The 25,942-nt window shown below is 40.0% G+C and overlaps 1 protein-coding gene across 1 annotated transcript in view; it reads left to right on the forward strand.

Annotated features, from left to right (window-relative positions):
- The first annotated feature begins 2,629 nt into the window (after positions 1-2,629).
- SPAG17 (sperm associated antigen 17) overlaps positions 2,630-25,942 on the forward strand; it is a 531,742-nt gene continuing 508,429 nt past the window's right edge. Inside the window, exon 1 of the mRNA XM_073668734.1 lies at positions 2,630-2,790. Within this exon, the coding sequence (XP_073524835.1) occupies positions 2,686-2,790 (105 nt within the window). The 5' untranslated portion in view covers positions 2,630-2,685. The remainder of the gene's footprint in view (positions 2,791-25,942) is intronic.

Below are 25,942 nucleotides of genomic sequence, written 5' to 3' on the forward strand. Positions count from 1 at the left end.
ACACAGTGCCGGTATATATATATACACATTATCAGTACATAGTGCCGGTATATATATATATACACATTATCAGTACACGGTGCCGGTATATATATATATATATATATATATATATATATATATATATATATACACATTATCAATACACGGTGCCGGTATATATATATATATATATATATACACACATTATCAGTACACAGTGCCGGTATATATATATATATATATACACACATCATCAGTACATGTGTCACCCTGGCCTGGATGCCACAAATGTATAATAAAGCTGTGTCTGAGAGCAAGGGGGAGGTTCTCTGGTCAAGGACCATTAGCATGCAGTACCTCCTGTCCCAGGCCAGTAGGGGGAGCAGGCTGCCCCTATAAAGCTGGAACTGGGGGCAGGGTTGGGGAGAACTGGACAACCTGTCTCTGGAGTGAGAGGTGTCCCAGAGCAGGGACAGACAGTTTTGTTGCAGCCTAAGAGGCCGTGTGGCAGCAGGAGAGCCATGAGCCAGGGACAAGAGGCGAAGCGAGCCTGTCCTGGCAGATAGAGAAGCTAATCTACCGGACTTTGGTGTCCGAGGCTGTTAGGATTCCAACTCCTACAGCAAATAACCAGTCCGCAGGGGACTGTATGTCCTTTGGCCTAAGAAGCCTGGAGGTTCCGCCACAGCAGAAGGGACGGGTGAAGCCACACCAGGCCAAGAGTAAAAAAGGACCCAAGTCGCCAGCCATACGGGCGAGAAGACACGGCGAGCTCAGGAACGTGGGCTGTTACACCACGAGGAGGGAAATAGCCAGAAAGAGCGCAGAGAGCACGGTAGGCCGACACCCTCACCCTGATCAGGGCCAGCTTCCCACTTGTTCTCAGACATCCAGGCCCCCTCCTAGCCGGGCCTGTTTTGGGTCGTCTCACCTGTTCTAATAAAGACCCTGAACTGTTTAACAGGCCTCCGTTTCCGGGCTGTTGCTGTCGGAATCATCCCCTCCATCATCCATTATATACACTGCCCTGGGGCCATACTCCTCCCGTGGGGAGTTGTACTATTCGGTGCTGCACGTTTACATCTGCCCCAGCGGTCTGCACTGCAGCGGCGGTTAGCCCTGACCGCAATCCATGGGTGGCGTAGTCGGACATTGCAAAACATATAGAAGACTGCCACTGGTCTGACCACCCTGAGCCACGGACCGGGTTGCCACTACTACCCCCATTATTGCCCTGTTGCCCGGATCCGAGTGCCCCACGGCCCAGGGGGCGAATCATACACAGTGCCGGTATATATATATATATATATATATATATATATATATATATACACATTATCAGTACACAGTGCTGGTATATATATATATATATATATATATATATATATATATATACACATTATCAGTACACAGTGCTGGTATATATATATATATATATATATATATATATATATATATATACACATTATCAGTACACAGTGCTGGTATATATATATATATATATATATATACACATTATCAGTACACAGTGCTGGTATATATATATATACACATTATCAGTACACAGTGCCGGTATATATATACACACATTATCAGTATACAGTGCCGGTATATATATATATATACACATTATCAGTACACAGTGCCGGTATATATATACACACATTATCAGTATACAGTGCCGGTATATATATATATATATACACATTATCAATATACAGTGCCGGTATATATATATATATACACATTATCAGTACACAGTGCCGGTATATATATATATACACATTATCAGTACACAGTGCCGGTATATATATATATATACACATTATCAGTACACAGTGCCGGTATATATATATATACACATTATCAGTACACAGTGCCGGTATATATATATATATACACACTATCAGTACACAGTGCCGGTATATATATATACACATTATCAGTACACAGTGCCGGTATATATATATATATATACACATTATCAGTACACAGCGCCGGTATATATATATATATATATATATATATATATATATATATATATACACATTATCAGTACACAGTGCCGGTATATATATATATATATATATATATATATATATATATATATATATATATATATATATATACACATTATCAGTACACAGTGCTGGTATATATATATATATATATATATATATATACACATTATCAGTACACAGTGCCGGTATATATATATATATATATATATATATATATATATATATACACACATTATCAGTACACAGTGCCGGTATATATATATATATATACACATTATCAGTACACAGTGCTGGTATATATATGTACACAGTGCAGGTATATATATATACACATTATCAGTACACAGTGCCGGTATATATATATATACACATTATCAGTACACAGTGCCGGTATATATATATATATATATATATATATATATATATATATATATATATATATATATATATATATATATATATATATATATACACATTATCAGTATACAGTGCAGGTATATATATATATATATATATATATATATATACACATTATTAGTACACAGTGCCGGTATATATATATATATATATATATATATATATATATACTCAGCCGCCGGCGGGGAGGGGGCGTGGTCCTTAATGCGGCTGTTGCTAGGATACCCCCGCGTCTCCCGGAAGTCGCACATCGCTGCAGATCGTTATGGCTCCAAAGAGAACGAAGAGCTCAGCGGCCCCCGGAGCCGCAGGCAGCAGCGGGAGCCCCCCAGCCTGGGAGCCGGCCCTGAGCAGCGCCGTCCTGCACGAGGTACTGAGGGGACGGGGAAAGACGCGTTTGCGGCTGTCAGTGATCGCACCCCGGCTACACTCTGCGCTTGTGTGGATTAACCCTTTGTAGTAATGTGCGGCCCGACTGTGGCGATTTGTGATGGTTAGAGATTACCAGTCGTGTGACCTGCGCCCAGTGCGACCCCATAAGATCACACCCCGCAGGGTCCGGCCTGACACACCCCCCCCCCTCCCCACAGCCCAGGTCCATACGCTGCAGGGGTCCAGCCTGACGTCCCCCCAGAGCCCGGGACCATATGCTGCAGGGGTCCAGCCTGACGTCCCCCCAGAGCCCGGGACCATATGCTGCAGGGGTCCAGCCTGACGTCCCCCCAGAGCCCGGGACCATATGCTGCAGGGGTCCGGCCTGACGTCCCCCCACAGGCCCGGTCCATACTCTCCAGGGGTCCGGCCTGACGTCGCTGTAGGGGTCCGGCCTGACGTCCCCCCACAGCCCCGGTCCATACGCTGCAGGCGTCCGGCCTAACGTCCCCCCACAGCCCAGGTCCATATGCTCCAGAGGTCCAGCCTGACGTCCCCCCAGAGCCCGGGCCCATATGCTGCAGGGGTCCGGCCTGACGTCCCCCCATAGCCTGGGTCCATACGCTGCAGGGGTTCGGCCTGATGTCCCCCCACAGCCCCGGTCCATACACTGTAGGGGTCTGGCCTGACGCCCCCGCACAGCCCCGGTCCATACGCTGCAGGAGTCCGGCCTGACGTCCCCCCACAGCCCCGGTCCATGCACAACAAACACCCACGTCATGTCACCCTACCTTCCTGTCCCACTTTGTAGGGGGCCGCGGAATACAACTATTGAAGCCAGAGCAGTGTGAAAAGGTTGTTGGTAGGATAGCAGATAATGCTTCCAGTCACTTAGCCATCACCACCACCACCACCACCACCCTGTCTTCCACATGGTCCAGTGTCAGTAGATGTTAGTCTTGTCCACATTCTTACTATTATTAAAGCGCCATTTATTCCATGGCGCTTTAAATGTGAAAAACGGGTTATACATACAAGAGCAATTACAATAAGCTTGAACAAAAATGTGACTACGACTGGTTCAGGTGGAGCGAGGGCTCACAATCTACAGGGGATGGGTGAGGATACAGTAGGTCGGGGTAGAGCTTTTCCAGGGTTTTGAACTGGAGTCTCTGGGTAGCCAGTGAAGGGATTGACAGAGAGTAGAGGCCGGGGAATAGCGGGGGGACAGGTGGATTAGTCGGGCAGCAGAGTTGAGGATAGATTGGAGGGGTGCGAGAGTGTTAGAGGGGCCACAGAGCAGGAGGTTGCAGTAGTCGAGGCGGGAGATGATGAGGGCGTGCACTAGTGTTTTTGCAGATTCTTGGTTGAGGAATGTGCGGATCCGGGAGATATTTTTGAGTTGGAGTCGGCAGGAGGAGGAAAGGGCTTGGATATGTGGTTTGAAGGAGAGATCCGAGTCCAGGGTTACTCCAAGGCAGTGAGCTTGTGGGACTGGGGAGAGTGGGCAGCCATTGACATTGATGGATAGGTCAGATGTGGAGGGGTAGAATGAGATGGCGGAAAGATGATGAATTCTGTTTTATCCATATTAAGTTTTAGAAATTTAGCAGAGAAGAAGGATGAGATAGCGGACAGACATTGTGGGATTTTTGTTAGTACCTGATCCTCCTTACTCCCACAATGCCGAGTGCTCGGAGACAAATCATTCCACACTTGGACACTCTGAAGAGCTGTTCACTTTTCCATTTATAGATTCGGGCCTCTCGTCCAGCCTGCTTCAGGCAGGGCAACAGAAGATCGCATGTAGCGATGCCCAAATATTTGAGCAGCCATGGTCACCCGAAGAGGACGGTGGGAAAGTGCAATTACTGTCGCAAGAGGTGCATGATGATAAGACACAATGGACAGAAAGTCAGGAGGAGGACCAGGGTGCGGAAGTGTAAGATGAGGTGGTGGACGATGAAGTCGATGGACTAAACGCCAGGGTCCAGAAACAGTGTCTGCGGGTGACACCACTGCCTCCTCCTCTGTTGTATGTGCACGCCAAACCCCCGTCCATGATGCAGGCGAAATGCCTCCCACCCTGCACCTGTCGTTGCACACTCGCAACCATCACCATCAGCAACCACATCCTTGTCCCAGCGCAGCGTTCAGATGTCCCTACCCCAGTCCTTTGAACGCAAGCACAAATATGCAGCCAACCACCTACAGGCCACACTACTAAATTGCCACATTTCTTGACTTCTTGCAGTAGAAATTTTGCCTTTTAGGCTCATGGAGGCGGAAGCTTTCCGCAACCTCATGGCTGTGACTGGCCCTCGGTACTTGGTTCCCAGCCGCCACTATTTCTCTCAGTGTCATCCCCACCTTATACAAGCACGAGTCCCAGAACAGTACTTGTACCCTCACCAGCGCAGTTAGTGGGAGGACCACCTAACCACAGACACATGGACAAGTTTTTGTGACCAGGGACGGTACATCTCATTGGGTTAATATTGTGGAAGCCGGGTTCCATTCGGACCCTGGGACGGAACACGTCTTCCCAACTCATAGGATTCCGGGCCCTGGGTTAATCAAGCTTCAACACAATGTTCACAAGGTCGACAGGAGCAGTGGTCGTTCTCCTAGACAACGAGCCAATTATTCATGATGATAGAAGCTACCATCTCCTTAGCTTTCTGGTACTTTTCTGTGGGAATTTGTCTCCATCCAGCCTGGAATATTTCCAGTGAATTATGGCACGCCATGGTATTAGCAGTGCACGCAGTATCAGAAGCAAAGCCATCCACAATTTCCTTCTCAGGAATTTTATTTGGTAGACTGAGTGGCTGCCCAACATTAGTTTCTCACAAAGGAGCTGAAGACACTGAGTGTCAGTAGGTGCAAGTTTCTCCAGCATGACCTGTTTATAATTGTTAGATATCAGAGGGAGAACAGAATTGGGCTTTGCCAAGGTGCCAGATTTCATTTTAAGTCTTATAGACCCTGCCCTTGGGGGCTTACATTCTACAGGATGGGGGAGCAGACAGCTCCGGTGTTGTTGAGGAGGCAACGGGGTCATGGCAGGCTGTAAGCTTTCTTGAAGAGATGGGTTTTCAGGTTCCGTCTGAAGGATCCGAATGTGGTGGCTAATCGGACGTGTTGAGGCACAGAATTCCATAGGACGGGGGATATTCAGGAGAAGTCTTGGAAGCGATTGGTTGAGGAACAAATAAGTGTGGAGGAGAGAAGGAGGTCTTGGGAGGACCGGAGATTACGTAAGGGAATGTATCGGGAGATTAGTTCAGAGATGTACGGAGGAGGGAGGTTATGAATGGCTTTGTAGGTCAGTGTTAGTAGCTTGAACTGGATACGCTGGGCAATTGGGAGCCAGTGAAGGGATCTTATAGATTGCTGGAGCCAGTCCACAGTAAAAAAGAAGCCATAGAGTGTCCAGGAACCTTCACACAGACTTTTTAGCCAGGGCTGCTTCTCGGTGAGAGTTGTATTTCACCGCAGGCCCACCAGCGAATCGGAGACTCCTCCAGTGGGCCCTGGCTTCTCCTTCAGGAGAGTTCATATTGCAAACCTTGCAGGTCGTGACGATGATAGAGGTCATGATGATGATAGAGGCCACCATCTCCTTAGCTTGCTGCTGGTACTTTTCTGTTGGAATCAGCTTGGCTCCAACCAGCCTAGAATATTTCCAGTGGATTAAGGCATGCCATGGTTTGGTATTCGCACCCACTACCAGAAGCGAAGCCATCCACCCACAATTTCCTTCTCAGGAATTTTATTTGGTAGACAGACTGGCTGCCCAAACATTAGATTCTCACAAAAGAGCTGAAGACACTGAGTGGCAGTAGGTGCAAGTTTCTCCAGCATTACCTGTTTGTTAGATAATCAGAGAGAGAGAACAGAATTTGGCTTTGCCAAGGTGCCAGATTGCATCTTCTTAAGTCTTATAGATTTCTGGAGCCGGTCCGCAGTAAAAAAGCAGCCATAGAGTGTTCGGGAACCTTCACACCGACTTTTCTTAGCCATGGCTGTTTCTCCGTGAGAGTAGTATTTCACCACAGCCATATTCTTTAGGTCGGATGAAAGGACTGGCATAGAGGGAAACCGTATCTACTCCGGCTGTCATTTCTCCGTCACCAGGTTCCGCCCATTGTTGCACACGACCATGCCTGGCTGTATGTTCAGCTGTGAGAGCCACAGATCAGGCTGCTGTGTTACAGCTTTCAACAACTCTGCAGCGCTGGGCGGTTTGTCAATTAAGCATTAAGCATGTTATCTTCAGCACAGCCTGTTGCCGCTTGGCCAAGGCAGTGCTGCAGTGCTGTCAGCTTGTAACTGATTTGGTCATTTCAGAGATGGAGGCCGAAGAGGAGGAGGTCCAGGAGCTGAACAATGTGATTACATTGAGGTTACATCTGGTTTTTATACTAAAAATCCTGCTGTGTTTTTATATATATATTTTTTGTTTTTTATATCTCTTCAAATGCGTCGTAATTTTTGCCAGCACTACTAATTGCTGCATATACGAAATAACAGTATAGGAGACCCACTCTTTAATAATGGGAAGGACAATTCAAATACATTCTAGATTCTAGAATATTACCTGTCTTATCTGAAATTTGTTTATGGGTGAGGTATCGCAGTGTGGATAGCTTATTACACCAATCCAGCCAGGTATTATTGCCTTATACTGCGTGCTGCCGAAAAAAATAATCTATTGTATTGCCTATCGATAACGCTGTTAGATGCATTTACAATAGGGACAGGTGCTAGGTGTTAGAACCTTGCTCTTAGGTTTTTTTTTCCTTTGCTGGTCACATGACCTTGTTGGCTTATTTAAGCCTGCTCCGCCCTTCTGGCTTTGCTGGACTTCATTGTATATCTACTTTCTAGCTAGCCTGTGCTCTGTGTCTTGCTCTGTTAGTTTGCTTGGTCTACTGACCTCTATGTTCTATATATTTTGTTTGTTCGTCTGTCTGCTACTATTTCTGTTAGGAGGTGTCCCATATTCCTCCCAGTCCTTAGTACTTGTAGGGATTCCTTCCCCACATCTATAGGTCTCCGTACAGACTAGCTTAGGACTTTAGCAGGTCTGATCGCAGGATCAGGTCCCCTGTTACATCGTAGGGATTAAGCTGAGTTCTATCGTAGGGACAGATCTCCTCTCTTTCCTTAGCTCTGGTAGCAGAACATAACACTAGGTGGTATCATCAGCTCCAGATGAGTGTTCATTCTGGTCGCATAAATCTCTTCCACAGTCCATACCTTTTTTTTTTCTTAATTATTTCTTTGACCTTATATACAAATTATTACCCAGGAAAGAATGTTTCTTAACATTTTTTTCCTGGAAAAAACAGTTTAGGTTGGTTTTTGTATGTCTTATTGTCAGTCCATAAAAGTAGTGTAATACTCTGACAGCATTGTTCACAGATATGCTATTTGTCAGCGACCAACTTTTAATAGGTTTGAACACACAACTGCCATACTTTAAATGGAATGTAATATCTGACACATTCCCAAAAATTTCTGTATTATTACTGCAGTAATATGGGATCTCGTTTTATGACCACGGTTTCAGTCAGTCGCTTAATAGTATGGTATTTGTTAACCACCAAGCGTCAATAGTTTGGAACAACATACACCTGGCAGACATTAAATGGAGTATAATATCTGACACGTTCCCCAAAATTTTTGTATTATTACGAAAGTAATATGTAATCACGTCTGATGGCCACGGTTTCAGGCAGTCGCCCAACAGTATGTTATTTGTCAGCGAGTGTGAAGACCCGTGGGCATAACACTACTCAGACAATACAGGGTCAGGGTAACAGCGTGGCAATACTTTATTGAATTACAAAGTGGACAATAAACACACAGAACAGTCCCAGCAAATACCCAAGATGGTAGAACATTACACAGTCTCACCTTTCCTTCTCCGCCCGCCTGGGACAGAACAGCTGCGACTTTGGAACTTCCAGGGCTGACTATCTCAACCAATGGCCCCCCACTTCTGGCGGGCCCCCACAGAGGGAAGGTAGTGACAAGCTTAGGAAGCAAGCAGTCCATCGAGGTGCAAGGCCAGGAGACCCGAGAGTCCCACCCTGGCCTCTCCGAGAGTTTTCATGGGGCCAGATAACCGGCTGGTCCCAATCTGGCTTCTCCGAATGTCTCCATGAGTTCCAGGTGACCGGTGGGTCCCTCTTGGCAACCCCAAACAACATATCCAAGGGGCCAGGTGACTTCATCGTCCCAACCTGGTCTCCCCAAATGTATCCATGGTCTCTCTGATGGTCAATAAAGCAGATTTGTATCTTTCCAGTCAGGGCTATATACCCTTAGGCTAGAATTATGTAGAATCCAAATTTGTGTCTCTTTGGGTAAAGCCATACTACCAAGCTGATGGTGTGACAGAGTCTGAGTGTCCTCTTCCTTCTCCTTGATTCTCTGCCCCAAGTCTCTCTGATACAGAAGCACATGTCCCTTAAAATAGTTACAGTAGTCCTTCAAGTACACAGTCACTGGTAAGAGGTTAGGGAGGCCAACCTCATGTCTCATTGTTTGAGCATTTAATGAATTTGTGTAGTTTGTCCTCCTACCTTGTGAGTCATTAAGCCACAGGGTCCACAAAGGTTAATTAACATAATTAGCAAACAATCATTGTTTCCAAAGGAAGATAAGTCAACATTCAGTTTTATACAAATAGTAAGACATTCTTGACCACCCACAGGAATACACATACAATTGTGTTCATGTTGACTTATAATTGTATATTTCTCTTGGCTTAACTAATCTAATCATCTGGCTTATTAAGATTTTAAGCTGTATAATCACAGCGACCAACTGTGAATAGGTTTGAACACACAACTGCCATACTTTAAATGGAGGGTAATATTTAGCACGCTCCATAAAATGTCTGTATTATTACGGCAGTAATATGGGATCACGTCTGACCATGGAAAAGTTTCTCTGCTTCCACAATACAGTAATGCAAGTATAATCAAAAAAATCTGGCTGCATTCTGCTAACAAGCAAATGGAGCAGTAAAGTGGTGGACTCTGGATTGCTTTTTAAGCAAATAATCAGGATAGAAGCAAAAAAAAAAAATAGCCCAGATATATAGGGATATATGGATATCTGTAACAGCAGCAGCAGATGGAACGTGCAATGAACCCTATTGTGCTGTATACACTGCCACAAACCCTTCCTGCCTAACTCCTGCTATCACCTTCACCCTGAATATATGCATATGTTAGTCCAGATGGATATATATCTTGCTGTGGAATACCTATATGTAACTATTACACCTCCAATTCTCTCCCTGACGCAGCAGCACCTCTCCCTACTCTGCCTGTTTCTGGGTTACACTGTCAAGAGTATAGGGTCACCAGGGTTTATATAGACCTGATGACGCTGTGCGGCCAGCCAATCACTGTAATGCCACAACCAACATGGCTACGGCATTACAGTGCATGACAAGCAATCCCTGCATGTTCATTGGCTGTGTAAAGAGCGCCAAACATGCAGGGAGGAGACCCGAGATCACGCCGAGCAACCCCGGAAATACTCGCCGAGCGCAGAGCAGTGGAGAGCACGCTCGCTCATCACTAATACTCTAATGATCTAAAATCAGGAGGAATAGTCTACACCAGACACCGAGTACAATAATATATAATATCAGGAGGAATAGCCTACACCGGACACCGAGTACAATAATATATAATATCAGGGGGAATAGTCTACACCAGACACCGAGTACAATAATATATAATATCAGGGGGAATAGTCTACACCAGACACCGAGTACAATAATATATAATATCAGGGGGAATAGTCTACACCAGACACCGAGTACAATAATATATAATATCAGGAGGAATAGTCTACACCGGACACCGAGTACAATAATATATAATATCAGGAGGAATAGTCTACACCGGACACCGAGTACAATAATATATAATATCAGGGGGAATAGTCTACACCAGACACCGAGTACAATAATATATAATATCAGGAGGAATAGTCTACACCAGACACCGAGTACAATAATATATAATATCAGGAGGAATAGTCTACACCAGACACCGAGTACAATAATATATAATATCAGGAGGAATAGTCTACACCAGACACCGAGTACAATAATATATAATATCAGGGGGAATAGTCTACACCAGACACCGAGTACAATAATATATAATATCAGGAGGAATAGTCTACACCGGACACCGAGTACAATAATATATAATATCAGGAGGAATAGTCTACACCGGACACCGAGTACAATAATATATAATATCAGGAGGAATAGTCTACACCGGACACCGAGTACAATAATATATAATATCAGGAGGAATAGTCTACACCGGACACCGAGTACAATAATATATAATATCAGGAGGAATAGTCTACACCAGACACCGAGTACAATAATATATAATATCAGGAGGAATAGTCTACACCGGACACCGAGTACAATAATATATAATATCAGGAGGAATAGTCTACACCGGACACCGAGTACAATAATATATAATATCAGGAGGAATAGTCTACACCGGACACCGAGTACAATAATATATAATATCAGGAGGAATAGTCTACACCGGACACCGAGTACAATAATATATAATATCAGGAGGAATAGTCTACACCGGACACCGAGTACAATAATATATAATATCAGGAGGAATAGTCTACACCGGACACCGAGTACAATAATATATAATATCAGGAGGAATAGTCTACACCGGACACCGAGTACAATAATATATAATATCAGGAGGAATAGTCTACACCGGACACCGAGTACAATAATATATAATATCAGGAGGAATAGTCTACACCGGACACCGAGTACAATAATATATAATATCAGGAGGAATAGTCTACACCAGACACCGAGTACAATAATATATAATATCAGGAGGAATAGTCTACACCAGACACCGAGTACAATAATATATAATATCAGGAGGAATAGTCTACACCGGACACCGAGTACAATAATATATAATATCAGGGGGAATAGTCTACACCAGACACCGAGTACAATAATATATAATATCAGGAGGAATAGTCTACACCGGACACCGAGTACAATAATATATAATATCAGGGGGAATAGTCTACACCAGACACCGAGTACAATAATATATAATATCAGGAGGAATAGTCTACACCAGACACCGAGTACAATAATATATAATATCAGGAGGAATAGTCTACACCGGACACCGAGTACAATAATATATAATATCAGGAGGAATAGTCTACACCAGACACCGAGTACAATAATATATAATATCAGGGGGAATAGTCTACACCAGACACCGAGTACAATAATATATAATATCAGGAGGAATAGTCTACACCAGACACCGAGTACAATAATATATAATATCAGGAGGAATAGTCTACACCAGACACAGAGTACAATAATATATAATATCAGGAGGAATAGTCTACACCGGACACCGAGTACAATAATATATAATATCAGGAGGAATAGTCTACACCGGACACCGAGTACAATAATATATAATATCAGGAGGAATAGTCTACACCAGACACCGAGTACAATAATATATAATATCAGGGGGAATAGTCTACACCAGACACCGAGTACAATAATATATAATATCAGGGGGAATAGTCTACACCAGACACCGAGTACAATAATATATAATATCAGGAGGAATAGTCTACACCAGACACCGAGTACAATAATATATAATATCAGGAGGAATAGTCTACACCAGACACCGAGTACAATAATATATAATATCAGGAGAAATAGTCTACACCGGACACCGAGTACAATAATATATAATATCAGGGGGAATAGTCTACACCGGACACCGAGTACAATAATATATAATATCAGGAGGAATAGTCTACACCAGACACCGAGTACAATAATATATAATATCAGGAGGAATAGTCTACACCGGACACCGAGTACAATAATATATAATATCAGGGGGAATAGTCTACACCAGACACCGAGTACAATAATATATAATATCAGGAGGAATAGTCTACACCGGACACCGAGTACAATAATATATAATATCAGGGGGAATAGTCTACACCAGACACCGAGTACAATAATATATAATATCAGGGGGAATAGTCTACACCAGACACCGAGTACAATAATATATAATATCAGGGGGAATAGTCTACACCAGACACCGAGTACAATAATATATAATATCAGGAGGAATAGTCTACACCAGACACCGAGTACAATAATATATAATATCAGGAGGAATAGTCTACACCAGACACCGAGTACAATAATATATAATATCAGGGGGAATAGTCTACACCAGACACCGAGTACAATAATATATAATATCAGGAGGAATAGTCTACACCAGACACCGAGTACAATAATATATAATATCAGGAGGAATAGTCTACACCAGACACCGAGTACAATAATATATAATATCAGGAGAAATAGTCTACACCGGACACCGAGTACAATAATATATAATATCAGGGGGAATAGTCTACACCGGACACCGAGTACAATAATATATAATATCAGGAGGAATAGTCTACACCAGACACCGAGTACAATAATATATAATATCAGGAGGAATAGTCTACACCAGACACCGAGTACAATAATATATAATATCAGGGGGAATAGTCTACACCAGACACCGAGTACAATAATATATAATATCAGGGGGAATAGTCTACACCAGACACCGAGTACAATAATATATAATATCAGGGGGAATAGTCTACACCAGACACCGAGTACAATAATATATAATATCAGGAGGAATAGTCTACACCAGACACCGAGTACAATAATATATAATATCAGGAGAAATAGTCTACACCGGACACCGAGTACAATAATATATAATATCAGGAGGAATAGTCTACACCAGACACCGAGTACAATAATATATAATATCAGGGGGAATAGTCTACACCAGACACCGAGTACAATAATATATAATATCAGGGGGAATAGTCTACACCGGACACCGAGTACAATAATATATAATATCAGGAGAAATAGTCTACACCGGACACCGAGTACAATAATATATAATATCAGGAGGAATAGTCTACACCAGACACCGAGTACAATAATATATAATATCAGGAGGAATAGTCTACACCAGACACCGAGTACAATAATATATAATATCAGGGGGAATAGTCTACACCGAGTACAATAATATATAATATCAGGAGGAATAGTCTACACCGGACACCGAGTACAATAATATATAATATCAGGAGAAATAGTCTACACCGGACACCGAGTACAATAATATATAATATCAGGAGGAATAGTCTACACCGGACACCGAGTACAATAATATATAATATCAGGAGGAATAGTCTACACCGGACACCGAGTACAATAATATATAATATCAGGAGGAATAGTCTACACCGGACACCGAGTACAATAATATATAATATCAGGAGGAATAGTCTACACCGGACACCGAGTACAATAATATATAATATCAGGAGGAATAGTCTACACCGGACACCGAGTACAATAATATATAATATCAGGAGGAATAGTCTACACCAGACACCGAGTACAATAATATATAATATCAGGAGGAATAGCCTACACCAGACACCGAGTACAATAATATATAATATCAGGAGAAATAGTCTACACCGGACACCGAGTACAATAATATATAATATCAGGAGGAATAGTCTACACCAGACACCGAGTACAATAATATATAATATCAGGAGGAATAGCCTACACCAGACACCGAGTACAATAATATATAATATCAGGAGAAATAGTCTACACCGGACACCGAGTACAATAATATATAATATCAGGAGGAATAGTCTACACCAGACACCGAGTACAATAATATATAATATCAGGAGGAATAGCCTACACCAGACACCGAGTACAATAATATATAATATCAGGAGGAATAGTCTACACCGGACACCGAGTACAATAATATATAATATCAGGAGGAATAGTCTACACCAGACACCGAGTACAATAATATATAATATCAGGAGGAATAGTCTACACCAGACACCGAGTACAATAATATATAATATCAGGAGGAATAGTCTACACCAGACACCGAGTACAATAATATATAATATCAGGAGGAATAGTCTACACCGGACACCGAGTACAATAATATATAATATCAGGAGGAATAGTCTACACCAGACACCGAGTACAATAATATATAATATCAGGAGGAATAGTCTACACCAGACACCGAGTACAATAATATATAATATCAGGAGAAATAGTCTACACCGGACACCGAGTACAATAATATATAATATCAGGAGGAATAGTCTACACCGGACACCGAGTACAATAATATATAATATCAGGGGGAATAGTCTACACCGGACACCGAGTACAATAATATATAATATCAGGGGGAATAGTCTACACCAGACACCGAGTACAATAATATATAATATCAGGAGGAATAGTCTACACCAGACACCGAGTACAATAATATATAATATCAGGAGGAATAGTCTACACCAGACACCGAGTACAATAATATATAATATCAGGAGAAATAGTCTACACCAGACACCGAGTACAATAATATATAATATCAGGAGGAATAGTCTACACCAGACACCGAGTACAATAATATATAATATCAGGAGGAATAGTCTACACCAGACACCGAGTACAATAATATATAATATCAGGAGGAATAGTCTACACCAGACACCGAGTACAATAATATATAATATCAGGAGGAATAGTCTACACCGGACACCGAGTACAATAATATATAATATCAGGAGGAATAGTCTACACCGGACACCGAGTACAATAATATATAATATCAGGAGGAATAGTCTACACCGGACACCGAGTACAATAATATATAATATCAGGAGGAATAGTCTACACCAGACACCGAGTACAATAATATATAATATCAGGGGGAATAGTCTACACCAGATACCGAGTACAATAATATATAATATCAGGAGGAATAGTCTACACCAGACACCGAGTACAATAATATATAATATCAGGAGGAATAGTCTACACCAGACACCGAGTACAATAATATATAATATCAGGAGGAATAGTCTACACCAGACACCGAGTACAATAATATATAATATCAGGAGGAATAGTCTACACCAGACACCGAGTACAATAATATATAATATCAGGAGGAATAGTCTACACCAGACACCGAGTACAATAATATATAATATCAGGAGGAATAGCCTACACCAGACACCGAGTACAATAATATATAATATCAGGAGGAATAGTCTACACCAGACACCGAGTACAATAATATATAATATCAGGAGGAATAGTCTACACCGGACACCGAGTACAATAATATATAATATCAGGAGGAATAGCCTACACCAGACACCGAGTACAATAATATATAATATCAGGAGGAATAGTCTACACCGGACACCGAGTACAATAATATATAATATCAGGAGGAATAGTCTACACCAGACACCGAGTACAATAATATATAATATCAGGAGGAATAGCCTACACCAGACACCGAGTACAATAATATATAATATCAGGAGGAATAGTCTACACCAGATACCGAGTACAATAATATATAATATCAGGAGGAATAGCCTACACCGGACACCGAGTACAATAATATATAATATCAGGAGGAATAGTCTACACCAGACACCGAGTACAATAATATATAATATCAGGGGGAATAGCCTACACCAGACACCGAGTACAATAATATATAATATCAGGAGGAATAGTCTACACCGGACACCGAGTACAATAATATATAATATCAGGGGGAATAGCCTACACCAGATACCGAGTACAATAATATATAATATCAGGAGGAATAGTCTACACCAGACACCGAGTACAATAATATATAATATCAGGAGGAATAGCCTACACCGAGTACAATAATATATAATATCAGGAGGAATAGTCTACACCAGACACCGAGTACAATAATATATAATATCAGGAGGAATAGTCTACACCAGACACCGAGTACAATAATATATAATATCAGGGGGAATAGCCTACACCAGATACCGAGTACAATAATATATAATATCAGGAGGAATAGTCTACACCAGACACCGAGTGCAATAATATATAATATCAGGAGGAATAGTCTACACCAGACACCGAGTGCAATATTATATAATATCAGGAGGAATAGCCTACACCAGACACCGAGTACAATAATATATAATATCAGGAGGAATAGTCTACACCAGACACCGAGTGCAATATTATATAATATCAGGAGGAATAGCCTACACCGAGTACAATAATATCTAATATCAGGAGGAATAGTCTACACCAGACACCGAGTACAATAATATATAATATCAGGAGGAATAGTCTACACCGAGTACAATAATATATATTATCAGGAGGAATAGTCTACACCGAGTACAATAATATATAATATCAGGAGGAATAGTCTACACCAGACACCGAGTACAATAATATATAATATCAGGAGGAATAGTCTACACCAGACACCGAGTACAATAATATATAATATCAGGAGGAATAGTCTACACCAGACACCGAGTACAATAATATATAATATCAGGAGGAATAGTCTACACCAGACACCGAGTACAATAATATATAATATCAGGAGGAATAGTCTACACCAGACACCGAGTACAATAATATATAATATCAGGAGGAATAGTCTACACCAGACACCGAGTACAATAATATATAATATCAGGGGGAATAGCCTACACCGGACACCGAGTACAATAATATATAATATCAGGAGGAATAGTCTACACCAGACACCGAGTACAATAATATATAATATCAGGGGGAATAGTCTACACCGGACACCGAGTACAATAATATATAATATCAGGAGGAATAGTCTACACCAGACACCGAGTACAATAATATATAATATCAGGAGGAATAGTCTACACCAGACACCGAGTCCAATAATATATAATATCAGGAGGAATAGTCTACACCAGACACCGAGTACAATAATATATAATATCAGGAGGAATAGTCTACACCAGACACCGAGTACAATAATATATAATATCAGGAGAAATAGTCTACACCGAGTACAATAATATATAATATCAGGAGGAATAGCCTACACCAGACACCGAGTACAATAATATATAATATCAGGAGGAATAGTCTACACCAGACACCGAGTGCAATAATATATAATATCAGGAGGAATAGTCTACACCGAGTACAATAATATATAATATCAGGAGGAATAGCCTACACCAGACACCGAGTACAATAATATATAATATCAGGAGGAATAGTCTACACCAGACACCGAGTACAATAATATATAATATCAGGAGGAATAGTCTACACCAGACACCGAGTACAATAATATATAATATCAGGGGGAATAGCCTACACCAGACACCGAGTACAATAATATATAATATCAGGAGGAATAGCCTACACCAGACACCGAGTACAATAATATATAATATCAGGAGGAATAGTCTACACCAGACACCGAGTACAATAATATATAATATCAGGGGGAATAGTCTACACCAGACACCGAGTACAATAATATATAATATCAGGAGGAATAGTCTACACCAGACACCGAGTACAATAATATATAATATCAGGAGGAATAGTCTACACCAGACACAGAGTTCAATAATATATAATATCAGGAGAAATAGTCTACACCGAGTACAATAATATATAATATCAGGAGGAATAGCCTACACCGGACACCGAGTACAATAATATATAATATCAGGAGGAATAGTCTACACCAGACACCGAGTACAATAATATATAATATCAGGAGAAATAGTCTACACCGAGTACAATAATATATAATATCAGGAGGAATAGTCTACACCAGACACCGAGTTCAATAATATATAATATCAGGAGGAATAGTCTACACCAGACACCGAGTACAATAATATATAATATCAGGAGAAATAGTCTACACCGAGTACAATAATATATAATATCAGGGGGAATAGTCTACACCAGACACCGAGTACAATAATATATAATATCAGGAGGAATAGTCTACACCAGACACCGAGTACAATAATATATAATATCAGGAGGAATAGTCTACACCAGACACCGAGTACAATAATATATAATATCAGGAGGAATAGTCTACACCAGACACCGAGTACAATAATATATAATATCAGGAGGAATAGTCTACACCAGACACCGAGTACAATAATATATAATATCAGGAGGAATAGTCTACACCAGACACCGAGTACAATAATATATAATATCAGGAGGAATAGTCTACACCAGACACCGAGTACAATAATATATAATATCAGGAGGAATAGTCTACACCAGACACCGAGTACAATAATATATAATATCAGGAGGAATAGCCTACACCGGACACCGAGTACAATAATATATAATATCAGGAGGAATAGTCTACACCAGACACCGAGTACAATAATATATAATATCAGGAGGAATAGCCTACACCGGACACCGAGTACAATAATATATAATATCAGGAGGAATAGTCTACACCAGACACCGAGTACAATAATATATAATATCAGGGGGAATAGTCTACACCGGACACCGAGTACAATAATATATAATATCAGGAGGAATAGCCTACACCAGACACCGAGTACAATAATATATAATATCAGGAGGAATAGTCTACACCAGACACCGAGTACAATAATATATAATATCAGGAGGAATAGTCTACACCAGACACCGAGTACAATAATATATAATATCAGGAGAAATAGCCTACACCGGACACCGAGTACAATAATATATAATATCAGGGGGAATAGTCTACACCAGACACCGAGTACAATAATATATAATATCAGGAGGAATAGTCTACACCAGACACCGAGTACAATAATATATAATATCAGGAGAAATAGTCTACACCAGACACCGAGTACAATAATATATAATATCAGGGGGAATAGTCTACACCAGACACTGAGTACAATAATATATAATATCAGGAGGAATAGTCTACACCAGACACTGAGTACAATAATATATAATATCAGGAGGAATAGTCTACACCAGACACCGAGTACAATAATATATAATATCAGGAGGAATAGTCTACACCAGACACCGAGTACAATAATATATAATATCAGGAGGAATAGTCTACACCAGACACCGAGTACAATAATATATAATATCAGGAGGAATAGTCTACACCGGACACCGAGTACAATAATATATAATATCAGGAGGAATAGTCTACACCAGACACCGAGTACAATAATATATAATATCAGGAGAAATAGTCTACACCGAGTACAATAATATATAATATCAGGAGGAATAGTCTACACCAGACACCGAGTACAATAATATATAATATCAGGAGGAATAGTCTACACCAGACACCGAGTACAATAATATATAATATCAGGAGGAATAGTCTACACCAGACACCGAGTACAATAATATATAATATCAGGAGGAATAGTCTACACCGGACACCGAGTACAATAATATATAATATCAGGGGGAATAGTCTACACCAGACACCGAGTACAATAATATATAATATCAGGAGGAATAGTCTACACCAGACACCGAGTACAATAATATATAATATCAGGAGTAATAGTCTTCACCAGACACCGAGTACAATAATATATAATATCAGGAGGAATAGCCTACACCGGACACCGAGTACAATAATATATAATATCAGGAGGAATAGTCTACACCAGACACCGAGTACAATAATATATAATATCAGGAGAAATAGTCTACACCGAGTACAATAATATATAATATCAGGAGGAATAGTCTACACCAGACACCGAGTACAATAATATATAATATCAGGAGAAATAGTCTACACCGAGTACAATAATATATAATATCAGGAGGAATAGTCTACACCAGACACCGAGTACAATAATATATAATATCAGGAGGAATAGTCTACACCAGACACCGAGTACAATAATATATAATATCAGGAGGAATAGCCTACACCAGACACCGAGTACAATAATATATAATATCAGGGGGAATAGCCTACACCAGACACCGAGTACAATAATATATAATATCAGGAGGAATAGTCTACACCGAGTACAATAATATATAATATCAGGAGGAATAGTCTACACCGAGTACAATAATATATAATATCAGGAGGAATAGTCTACACCAGACACCGAGTACAATAATATATAATATCAGGGGGAATAGCCTACACCGGACACCGAGTACAATAATATATAATATCAGGGGGAATAGCCTACACCGGACACCGAGTACAATAATATATAATATCAGGAGGAATAGTCTACACCAGACACCGAGTACAATAATATATAATATCAGGAGGAATAGTCTACACCGAGTACAATAATATATAATATCAGGAGGAATAGTCTACACCAGACACCGAGTACAATAATATATAATATCAGGAGGAATAGTCTACACCAGACACTGAGTACAATAATATATAATATCAGGGGGAATAGCCTACACCAGACACCGAGTACAATAATATATAATATCAGGAGGAATAGTCTACACCAGACACCGAGTACAATAATATATAATATCAGGGGGAATAGTCTACACCAGACACCGAGTACAATAATATATAATATCAGGAGGAATAGTCTACACCAGACACCGAGTACAATAATATATAATATCAGGAGGAATAGTCTACACCGGACACCGAGAACAATAATATATAATATCAGGAGGAATAGTCTACACCAGACACTGAGTACAATAATATATAATATCAGGGGGAATAGTCTACACCAGACACCGAGTACAATAATATATAATATCAGGAGGAATAGTCTACACCAGACACTGAGTACAATAATATATAATATCAGGGGGAATAGTCTACACCAGACACTGAGTACAATAATATATAATATCAGGGGGAATAGCCTACACCAGACACCGAGTACAATAATATATAATATCAGGAGGAATAGTCTACACCAGACACCGAGTACAATAATATATAATATCAGGAGGAATAGTCTACACCAGACACTGAGTACAATAATATATAATATCAGGAGGAATAGTCTACACCAGACACCGAGTACAATAATATATAATATCAGGAGGAATAGTCTACACCAGACACCGAGTACAATAATATATAATATCAGGGGGAATAGCCTACACCAGACACCGAGTACAATAATATATAATATCAGGAGGAATAGTCTACACCAGACACTGAGTACAATAATATATAATATCAGGGGGAATAGTCTACACCAGACACTGAGTACAATAATATATAATATCAGGAGGAATAGTCTACACCAGACACCGAGTACAATAATATATAATATCAGGGGGAATAGCCTACACTAGACACCGAGTACAATAATATATAATATCAGGGGGAATAGTCTACACCAGACACCGAGTACAATAATATATAATATCAGGAGGAATAGCCTACACCGGACACCGAGTACAATAATATATAATATCAGGAGGAATAGTCTACACCGGACACCGAGTACAATAATATATAATATCAGGGGGAATAGCCTACACCAGACACCGAGTACAATAATATATAATATCAGGGGGAATAGTCTACTCCGAGAACAATAATATATAATATCAGGGGGAATAGTCTACACCGAGAACAATAATATATAATATCAGGAGGAATAGTCTACACCAGACACCGAGTACAATAATATATAATATCAGGAGGAATAGTCTACACCGGACACCGAGTACAATAATATATAATATCAGGGGGAATAGTCTACACCGGACACCGAGTACAATAATATATAATATCAGGGGGAATAGTCTACACCGAGAACAATAATATATAATATCAGGAGGAATAGTCTACACCAGACACCGAGTACAATAATATATAATATCAGGAGGAATAGTCTACACCGGACACCGAGAACAATAATATATAATATCAGGAGGAATAGTCTACACCGGACACCGAGAACAATAATATATAATATCAGGAGGAATAGTCTACACCAGACACCGAGTACAATAATATATAATATCAGGGGGAATAGTCTACACCAGACACCGAGTACAATAATATATAATATCAGGAGGAATAGTCTACACCGGACACCGAGTACAATAATATATAATATCAGGGGGAATAGTCTACACCAGACACCGAGTACAATAATATATAATATCAGGAGGAATAGTCTACACCAGACACCGAGTACAATAATATATAATATCAGGAGGAATAGTCTACACCGGACACCGAGTACAATAATATATAATATCAGGGGGAATAGTCTACACCAGACACCGAGTACAATAATATATAATATCAGGAGGAATAGTCTACACCGGACACCGAGTACAATAATATATAATATCAGGGGGAATAGTCTACACCAGACACCGAGTACAATAATATATAATATCAGGGGGAATAGTCTACACCAGACACCGAGTACAATAATATATAATATCAGGAGGAATAGTCTACACCGGACACCGAGTACAATAATATATAATATCAGGAGGAATAGTCTACACCAGACACAGAGTACAATAATATATAATATCAGGGGGAATAGTCTACACCAGACACTGAGTACAATAATATATAATATCAGGAGGAATAGTCTACACCAGACACCGAGTACAATAATATATAATATCAGGGGGAATAGCCTACACCGGACACCGAGTACAATAATATATAATATCAGGAGGAATAGTCTACACCAGACACAGAGTACAATAATATATAATATCAGGGGGAATAGTCTACACCGAGAACAATAATATATAATATCAGGAGGAATAGTCTACACCAGACACCGAGTACAATAATATATAATATCAGGAGGAATAGTCTACACCAGACACTGAGTACAATAATATATAATATCAGGGGGAATAGTCTACACCAGACACTGAGTACAATAATATATAATATCAGGAGGCATAGTCTACACCGGACACCGAGAACAATAATATATAATATCAGGGGGAATAGTCTACACCGAGTACAATAATATATAATATCAGGGGGAATAGTCTACACCAGACACTGAGTACAATAATATATAATATCAGGAGGCATAGTCTACACCGGACACCGAGAACAATAATATATAATATCAGGGGGAATAGTCTACACCGAGTACAATAATATATAATATCAGGGGGAATAGTCTACACCAGACACTGAGTACAATAATATATAATATCAGGAGGCATAGTCTACACCGGACACCGAGAACAATAATATATAATATCAGGGGGAATAGTCTACACCGAGTACAATAATATATAATATCAGGGGGAATAGTCTACACCGAGAACAATAATATATAATATCAGGAGGAATAGTCTACACCAGACACCGAGTACAATAATATATAATATCAGGAGGAATAGTCTACACCAGACACTGAGTACAATAATATATAATATCAGGAGGAATAGTCTACACCAGACACTGAGTACAATAATATATAATATCAGGAGGAATAGTCTACACCGGACACCGAGAACAATAATATATAATATCAGGGGGAATAGTCTACACCGAGTACAATAATATATAATATCAGGAGGAATAGTCTACACCAGACACCGAGTACAATAATATATAATATCAGGGGGAATAGTCTACACCGGACACAGAGTACAATAATATATAATATCAGGAGGAATAGTCTACACCAGACACAGAGTACAATAATATATAATATCAGGGGGAATAGTCTACACCAGACACCGAGTACAATAATATATAATATCAGGAGGAATAGTCTACACCGGACACCGAGTACAATAATATATAATATCAGGAGGAATAGTCTACACCAGACACAGAGTACAATAATATATAATATCAGGGGGAATAGTCTACACCAGACACTGAGTACAATAATATATAATATCAGGAGGAATAGTCTACACCAGACACCGAGTACAATAATATATAATATCAGGGGGAATAGTCTACACCAGACACCGAGTACAATAATATATAATATCAGGAGGAATAGTCTACACCAGACACCGAGTACAATAATATATAATATCAGGGGGAATAGTCTACACCAGACACTGAGTACAATAATATATAATATCAGGGGGAATAGCCTACACCAGACACCGAGTACAATAATATATAATATCAGGGGGAATAGTCTACACCAGACACCGAGTACAATAATATATAATATCAGGGGGAATAGTCTACACCAGACACTGAGTACAATAATATATAATATCAGGAGGAATAGTCTACACCAGACACAGAGTACAATAATATATAATATCAGGGGGAATAGTCTACACCAGACACTGAGTACAATAATATATAATATCAGGAGGAATAGTCTACACCAGACACCGAGTACAATAATATATAATATCAGGGGGAATAGTCTACACCAGACACCGAGTACAATAATATATAATATCAGGAGGAATAGTCTACACCAGACACAGAGTACAATAATATATAATATCAGGGGGAATAGTCTACACCAGACACTGAGTACAATAATATATAATATCAGGAGGAATAGTCTACACCAGACACCGAGTACAATAATATATAATATCAGGGGGAATAGTCTACACCAGACACCGAGTACAATAATATATAATATCAGGGGGAATAGTCTACACCAGACACTGAGTACAATAATATATAATATCAGGAGGAATAGTCTACACCAGACACCGAGTACAATAATATATAATATCAGGGGGAATAGTCTACACCAGACACCGAGTACAATAATATATAATATCAGGGGGAATAGTCTACACCAGACACTGAGTACAATAATATATAATATCAGGAGGAATAGTCTACACCAGACACAGAGTACAATAATATATAATATCAGGGGGAATAGTCTACACCAGACACTGAGTACAATAATATATAATATCAGGGGGAATAGCCTACACCGGACACCGAGAACAATAATATATAATATCAGGGGGAATAGTCTACACCGGACACCGAGTACAATAATATATAATATCAGGGGGAATAGTCTACACCGAGAACAATAATATATAATATCAGGAGGAATAGTCTACACCAGACACCGAGTACAATAATATATAATATCAGGGGGAA

This window comes from Phyllobates terribilis, unplaced genomic scaffold, assembly GCF_046119375.1.
Source record: "Phyllobates terribilis strain yellow unplaced genomic scaffold, ASM4611937v1 Scaffold_2__4_contigs__length_985480577, whole genome shotgun sequence".
In the NCBI taxonomy this organism is placed as follows: Eukaryota; Metazoa; Chordata; class Amphibia; order Anura; family Dendrobatidae; genus Phyllobates; species Phyllobates terribilis.